This window comes from Cyphomyrmex costatus, unplaced genomic scaffold (assembly GCF_001594065.2).
Source record: "Cyphomyrmex costatus isolate MS0001 unplaced genomic scaffold, Ccosl1.0 scaffold137, whole genome shotgun sequence".
Lineage (NCBI taxonomy): Eukaryota > Metazoa > Arthropoda > Insecta > Hymenoptera > Formicidae > Cyphomyrmex > Cyphomyrmex costatus.
Window position 1 is genome coordinate 863,125 of NW_017275358.1, and position 8,871 is coordinate 871,995.

Here is an 8,871-nt window from a genome sequence, read left to right on the forward strand (position 1 = left end):
CTCTCTCTCTCTCTCTCTCTCTCTCTCTCTCTCTCTCGCTGTTTTATTTATTTATTTCCATCCCTTTTATGGCATAACGATTGGTGGAATACAACGATCCGATAAAATTGCAAAACAACTTCGGGCGATTACGCAGATTTCACGTTACGCCACAGAGCTATATATGCGTAAAAAGAAGAATCCTGCGCAGAACCCCGGCACTTTAATTGTGCCTATAGCTCGACTGTGATTTAAGGATTCTTATATTTTACATTTTCACGTGTTTTACCGTACATCCACTTTTGCAGTAATCGTAATGTAACAATAATAATATTACGTCATCATTTATTCAAATAATAATGGTACGTGTCCGAATTATTAAATGATGGATTGTGCTGGAAAAACAGAATAATTATAAATATATGAGGATTAAAAATAATACAAATGGATATGTGCGATCATTTAAAGAGGGAGTAAAATCTAGATTTAAAAATCTAGATTTGCTTTATCAATTTTGTGCATGCATGTATAATAAGGGACGTTCTAGAAAAAGTGATCTATATTTCAAATAAGACGAAATCGAATCATATTTATCCATTTCTAGCATCCTCCGTCGTTCTTTATTCTAAGATGTCCTCGGAAACCTCTCCTCTAGTGGTACACATAAATCTTGTTACTCGAGGGGAATTGGACGTTACAAATCGCCTCGTCTTTCAGCTACAATAAGCATTGCGAAGGTGCATGCACTCGTCCAAACATAAGGATGCTAGGAACAGGTGCATCGGGTGGAACGAGATAACGGCGAAGAATTATATTTAAATAGAATAGACGGAGATATACATATATATGTATAGGTAGATTTATGTGTGTATTTTATATATATATATATATGTGTATAATGTGCGCACACACCTACGCACATATTTTTGTGTATGTATATACAAACCGAAAAAATTTATCGTAGTATCACTTTTGTCGAGCGATAATGTGCACACAGGGGCGACGAAACACGGTAAGCGAGTTCGGCATGGCGGGGGGAGGAGGCACCATGTTAGTGGCGCCTATAACATCGCGTACCTATATATACTGTATAAGATTGAAATATAATAATATATCAAAACTTAAATTATACAAAGGATTTGAACTTTAAATAGAAATAATTAATTAACAGATACCTTATTCTTTAATTTATTTTATGAAAGCTTTACTTATAAGTTTTTAATTCGAAATGTGTCCTCACAAAATTTATATAAACTTATAAATAGCGCGAGAAGGCGAGTAGTGACACATCTGTACTTATCAGAGAGAGAATCTTACTAAAGTTTGATGTGTAAACCTTATGTAGTCTGTATAAGAGCACCTGCCGGCGGCGAAAATGTTCGTTGCAAGCCGCACGATTCTGTCGTCTTGTGCAGGAATAATTCATCTTGAGGTAACATGGCGCGCACGGTACCGCATCACTGATACACGTCTCTGTATACCGCTATTTTCTACACGCGCATCCGGGTGCAGGTAATATGTGGGTCAAATTAACAATATGCATAGTGCGCACATGAGAAATCAAGGGAGGAGAAAGAGAAAGGGAGCGCGAGGGAGAGAGAGAGAGAGAGAGAGAGAGAGAGAGGGAGAGGAAGAGAGAGTAAGAAAGAGAGAGAGATTATTAACGTTGCGCGATGAAAATAAGAGACGTCTTTTAAATCTTACTTCGCGCGCAAGTGCTAATTACGTCGTCGTGCAGAAAGCCCTTTGTAAATGACGCTTTGAATAATCTCTCAAATGGAAACCACCACCATTATAAAGACCGTACAACTAAAAAGTAAAGTTGTATTTTAATTTTGCATTCTAAAAATGCCTTTGAGCATACTAACTAACTTCTAAAAAAAGCCGAGCATGAAAATCAAATAATGTCACTTGTGATTTCATAACTGAAGTATATTTATTGATTAATAAAAGAACAGGAAGTTATATAATACATTTAATTATTTAAAAAATGCATCATATGTTAGTTAAACTAAAAATAAATATAAAACAAATTATATATATATTAATTATATGTAATTATATATATTATAGGTATAGTTAAGACTATATATATACTTAATTAGCTTTATATTAGATGTACAAATTAGTTCGATCCGTTTTTTCTGTTCAAAAATGCATTTATTTCAAAACAAAATGAATGAACAGATTAATTAAAGTATTGTCCATCGCTGGCTACTACTTTTTCCCATCTCTCAGGCAATTATCGAATTCCATCTAGAAAAAATGACTCGTCTTTGGAGGCGAACTAATTTGTACTCCCAATATATTAAAATAATTCGATTTATATTTTCAACAAAGTATTATTAATGTATACTCAAATATATAGTTATTATTTAAATATATAAATTTAATCACAGATTATCATGATATAGAAGAACCCTCTCTTTATAATAATATTATACATTATTACTTTTAATACCATTACCAATCACATATGTCACAATCCACAAATACTAAGAAGAATTAAGAAATGTAACTTTAAATTTAATTTCTATAAAATGCTTAAGATTTTTTCCATACAAAACAGATAAAATATCGAAAAGAAAATTACTAACATTTACCGCATATGAAAAGAATCTATTGCGAATACCGTGCGACGAGTCACCTACTTCGCCGAATTAAATTTCAAAATTAATCAACCGCATGTATTATCCGCCCGAGATAGAGACACAAGGATAGATGAGACGCGAGAGTACCGAGATGACATCGAGAGTTATGACGAACCGAGGGACTGTTTGCCAGATTTATCTGACGTTGCTCCGACCTTCTGCCTTCCTGGAACTGGTATACCTCGATTCCGCCCCGACGAATTTACGAGATATGGAACAACGCGGATTTGTTTATCGCGTTGTGGATTCCTGTCGGTATAGGATGATCTGTAGAACGTCTCCGACTAATACCTACACCGATCCTTCCACTTGCCTCGTATATGTCGCGGTTTGTACGTATATATCATATGGGACAAACACACAAGAGATCGATTCACCACCGAATGGGTTGTCGGAGGACACGCGCTCGTCAGTTAGCCACGTTGATGGCAACGTGGTCCTCTTGGAAAAAGGATATCACCACTTTTTCCGCAGAACATCGGAGATGTCTATGCTGACTAAAGTACGGCTTACGGAGTCGCTCAACCAACAAAGCAGCTTACCGACCTTTCTGTCCAATCGACGTAAATTGTTTCGCCAGTATTTTGCGGAGTTTGATCCTTTTCGCTTTCACATTGGAGGAGATATGTTAAAGTTGTGCGATATAAACCATAAATATTTAACTCGTGTAGTTATTTGCGGCGAATAAAAAAGTAACGATTATAAAAACATTAATCTTTTAATCGCTATTGAAAGTAAGTTTTTATATTGAATGAACAAATGAATATTTATAGAATTTGAATTAACTTCGCGGCGAAAGGTGTCGCGCAATGGAATCAAAACATGACTTTGTTATCTATTTAAAATTAATTCAGTTAAATGATCCAATTTGCATATTAAATAACTTCGTTACACTCATTTTTCCATCAAACTTCGATGGAAATAATAAATGTTTCCTGTCGTAAAGTAAACTTTTAATGACATCAAAAACTGCACATTTGTCTCTTTTATTTTTTTACAAGCAAAAAAGAGTACTGCTATTGTGCATAAAGCACGAGTTCAAAGTGATCATGCATATATACATATACATGTACATACACACAAGAAAATAAAATAGGACAAATATTTTGCTACAAATCACTTCGCTCTTATCGTTTATAGGCTTTCTTTTCTTCTTAATGAAAAGAGCAAGTGGTAATCGAAGCCGTCGTCGCGACCGGAATTGTGCACGACGTTACACGCGACAATTTCGTAGAAATCATATTTCCAGATACACGAGATGAAACTACACGCTCGAGAAAGGAGAAAATTACATGCTTTCCGATCGTATATATACGTGCAATGAGCAATCTGATAAACGTTAGACAGTGGAATTGAGAAAAAAGGAAACTTTCAACAAAACGCGATGGTATCAATGAATCTCTGTATATAAATAAATAATACGTTTTATTATTAAATAATAGTCTTAAATAATTTCTCGTCGACGGATAAAATGTATTCTGATACATCATATTTCGAATAAATTGAGTACATTATAACTCGAATCTTGATTATTATTCTATCGTTCGTCTCTATTACCGCAATTGATTTCTCGTGTTTATTTTATAATTAACAATTAATGAAGCTAATAAAAGAGTGAAGTTAATGAAAATAAAGGTGGGAGGAAAAGAGAGAAGAAGCCGCGATAATATGATCAATAATCACAAGTATCCGCTGAACAGACATCCGTGGGGAACAGATGCGCGTTTTGTGGACGGTAGAAACTAATAAAATCGTCGCGGAGTAACTCCAGCTGACATATGTTTACAGACCAGACTTCTTGTGGAGACCATTAGTCCACGGCAAGGGGTGGTCTCTTGTTATCGGCAGCACACATTTTATATAGACCGGTGCAGCGCAGATTGCGGCCGCGGTTTAACCAACGATAATGCCCCACTTGCTCCGATACGTAATGTCGACTATATTTCGTGCCACTCGATCGCTGTGCACTTGTACAATTCTCCCTTCGCCATAAGGCGAGTATTAACTCTTTCCGACAAAATCTGTCTCTCGAATCTGATTGCGACGATTATTCCGATGAAATGTGAACGCCTTAGAAATAAAGTGTCATTTACGTTGATAATTAATTCTTGATGAAGTAGTAAAATTTTTTCGTATTCCTGTTATTCTTCAGACAAAATTGTAGCATTGCTTGTATAAAATTTTAACAAAGTTCAATATAGATACACATTTATTTAATAAAAAATAATTCTATTATATGTGTAATGAAAAAAGCATTTCATTATATATGTATAAATCTTTGCTTGGTATAAACGAACAAAAGCTAATATCCTTCTCTTTTAAAGATGCAAGAATTAGGTCTGCCTAGACAGCGATTATTACTACTGCGAAGTGGGACGCCATTAGATCGATCGAACAAGCAATTCCATCTTAACATAAATTCGCGCACGTCGCTCAAAGTGACAAACCTATGTCCTGATTTAGTATGTGTGCTGAAAGAGCAGCATTCACTCTTGATAATCAAAGACGAGAATGCCGATTAGATGTGATGCTTCTATATCGATCCAAACATTATATTGTCCACGACATGCAAGACTGTAAGTTAATTGTGATGGAAATATTTATGAATTTATAAATGTATCGCAACTAAAAATAACTATCTTTTTGATCTTTTTCAGTACGCATACTAAATCAGGACGTTTGTCATTTTAAGCACGAATCTATAATATATTAAACAGGAATTGCTAGTTCGATCGATCCCTCTTCAAAGTAGTAATGGGTCTATCTGGTCAGACCTAATTCCCACTCTTCCAAATAAAAAGAGGGAAAACATTACTTTTTTTTTTCAATTATCCATCATCATTTTCTGTATTCAAACAAAAGGACGCTTTGTATATGAATAATGTATTCGTGTTAAAATTTTAACTTCATAAATAGAATTAATAAACTTTCTCTTCAAAATAAAATACAAACTCCCAAACGACAGTGAATTAATTATTAAAATAAAACAATTTCATTGCATCAAATCTTATTGGACTGTGAGAGTTAAGTACGAAAGTTCATATATGAAATGTCATTAGACTTGACCTTCTTTGTTCTTCTCTTTGAATCTCTAAATATATATCACTCGCTAGGCAAGAGGGGGTTAAATCAGCACGCTTGACACTTGCCCCTAGTCTCAGCAGAGATCTTCGAAGAGCCGTTGACGAATACGTTAGACGTGCAGACGACATGCGCGCGTTTGAAGGACGACCGACGACGAGAAAGGCGACTTTGGCGAGCGGAATAAGGAGAAAATGTCTGAATAGCGGTGTGCCAATGAAAGGCTTCTGTGAGATTGATTGAGCGAATCGGAGGCGAAGCGTGACTGAACAAAGCGTGGAATAAAGGCTGCGCCAGAAATGCCATTCGTACATAGCGAAAGGTTAAGGTGAATTTACACGATTCACACTTTATTACAATCCAAAATGATTACGTCGGGTAAACGGGTTTTCGTTCGAGTGCATTCATCAAAATATAATCGGGATTTAATTATTCAATGTACACGTCCAGGTCAGATTTCAATAAAAATTTTACCTGAACACGTATAAATTTATGTGTTTAACATTGCTTTTTATCGATTAGAAAACCGATAAATAATAAAGAATAATAAACGGTTGACAATTTAACTATAATGATTAACTAATGACTATACCCAGAGCGCATCGAAATGGTCTTCTCGAAACATATTCACAATTTCTCTTTTCACGTGGACAGGCATTTTTGTGAAAACATTGTTCGCAAGGCTCACTGCTTTCTCACGCTGCATAATTTATTCGAGCTGATCGTCGAGGAAGCATTGCATAAATTCGTCTTTAAAAGGCGTGTCGCACGTTCTCCACTCAGCGCGAGATAAAAGTCGACACTCGGCGTCGTTTACGACAATAAATAAAACGTCGCAACGCCGAGAAAGAAATTGAATGAATTACGATACGTCTCCGTCCGCCTCTATCTTTCGTAACGTGACTTTAATTTACGATTTGTGAAGATTCGCGTCGTATTCTCGCCATTCTCGGTTTTCTCTTATTCCGCGCTGCACGCGAATGCACTCTTCGTAATTCTTGATTTTCGAAAGTACGCTTTTCTATTCAACATTCACATAACTCTCCACATTACAATAATTAATGGATTTTTTGTCGCCTCGTAAAATGAAAATTATGCTGGACACATACTCTTAAAAAAAATAAGATTGGAAAACAAGAGCATTTAGGTGATTTACTTTTTAAACAAAATTAGTTATGACATACTTAATTACGAAACAAATTATGAATATCGAATCTGAGAGTGTATAATATTAAAAACACTTAAAGCCTCTTATAAATAATTCTAAATACATAAATTATAATAATTTGCAAATCGTTAATTGGATGTCATAGCGGCAATAATCTGGCATAATCGTTTTAAATAGTTCGCGGTTTCGATGCGATCCAATCGACAATCACACGTAAATGCACGGTTACGCGTGTCACACAACCTGTCGATGATTTATCTGAGAACTGCCGATAACCGAGCGGCGGTCTTCGCAGTGATTAAATCGTCATGCGGCTGCTGGCGTGACGTTATCGGGGTCGTGTGCAAATCACAACGGAGAAAGGCAAAGGCGAAATTTGAACGACGTAACAATGGTGGCAGTTACAGAGGACGCGATACAATTGGCAGGCCTCACGTCGGGGTATATGCGGTTACGACGGGATGATCCAAGGATGAACGGATAGAGGCCAACGTTGCGACCAGGCTTTGATGCCGCGCGTGCCACGCAAACACGCTAAATTCGCTCGTCCGAACACCCGTTCCGGATTGGTTGGACTGTAATGCCAAACTACCTGATCAACCGACGCCACTCGATGTCGGAAGTCGATGCCGCTAGGCGCGATTGTTCATCGATAATCGTTGATTTATTGGCGGACAAGTCACGTACGAGTCGATGAAAGAGAATTTTATATATCGTCGTTACGTTATAGGTAAAACGAGAAAAAGACCGACAAACGCGTAATGAATCACGGAAACTCTCTTTGACGAAGAGATAATCGATTCGTCGCGAAGAACACAGGACGTTTGCTATCGTATGAAAGTTATTTATGATCAAGCAGATATATATAGGTTTCCTTTGAATTTGTGTTATTCGCGACACGCAAAAAGTATCATTCTTTCATAGCAGCTGAACACCACGAAATAAATCGACGAAATGCGCCATAAATTTGGTTCTTGACAGTGTATTCTTAGTAGAGCCGCATGCAAAATATTTTCCAGCGTTCCACGAGCTGCGTTTATTTTGCTCGCTCACAGCGACCAGATTAATAGTCGATCTGCCACCATTAATCCGCAAGTTTGTCCGGGCTCTAATTTAATCGCCGCAGCGAAGGATAATATTTTGTTGTAGCAGCCGAACGCGTCCGGACAGATCCGCCCATGCGATCGATAAATTCATCTGACGTATATTATATATTTTGGAAGAGTTCCCGAGAGAATATTTTCAAGTTTCACACACTCGCCGTTTGCCTGTCGCGTGCATGACATCTGGATTATTTGTCGCCGCACCAACTATTAATCCCCGGTTTATCCTGGTCAAAGATTAAATCTCCCCTAGTTTTTTATCTCTCGCGAAACAAATAGAGTTAATGCATACCTATAGTAACGAGAGAACATTTTGCATTTAAAAGTCCTCAATTTAATATCCTCCTCAAAAGGGTTTTAATTTAACTCTTGAAATCCTCCTCGAAAAAACTGAACGTAACAACCTTTCTTGCCATTAGAAAAAGATAAAGTATAATATCTGTACTAGAAATCTTTATAATGTCATATAAAAGGTTTGTATAAGTACAGTTATCGCTTACAAAAATAGTCTACGTGGTAAGTTCCATAATAAGTTGTTATGAAACTGTAAAAAAAAAAAAGGGAAAAGAAAAATGGGTATCACGGCGTGCAAACCCGGTAAGTTACTTCGAAGCCGCAGTGGGACATGGAGAGTTAACGCCAGCTTGCACCGCGGTAATATTTTATACGCGCAACAAAACGGCTTGGGAACAATAAGTACGAGCTATTTATCCGATGGTGCAATATCCATTCGTTCGCGACACATAGCATTATCGATGGATGCTTGTAAATTGCATTCGAATTCGTTGACCGCGGGACATGGCGACTCTTTGGCTGACTGGCCGCATTGTGCATTCTGCAGGGGCTTAGCGGGGGTGGTCAAGTGCCTCGGACAAGAATGTACGGGAGG

At 37.0% G+C, this 8,871-nt stretch overlaps 1 protein-coding gene across 1 annotated transcript in view; it reads left to right on the top strand.

Moving 5' to 3' along the window:
* Positions 1–5,152, top strand: part of LOC108782891 (defective proboscis extension response 1) — a 90,218-nt gene extending 85,066 nt beyond the window's left edge. The window contains exon 3 of the mRNA XM_018551284.1: positions 4,955–5,152. Within this exon, the coding sequence (XP_018406786.1) occupies positions 4,955–5,152 (198 nt within the window). The remainder of the gene's footprint in view (positions 1–4,954) is intronic.
* The last annotated feature ends 3,719 nt before the right edge of the window (positions 5,153–8,871 follow it).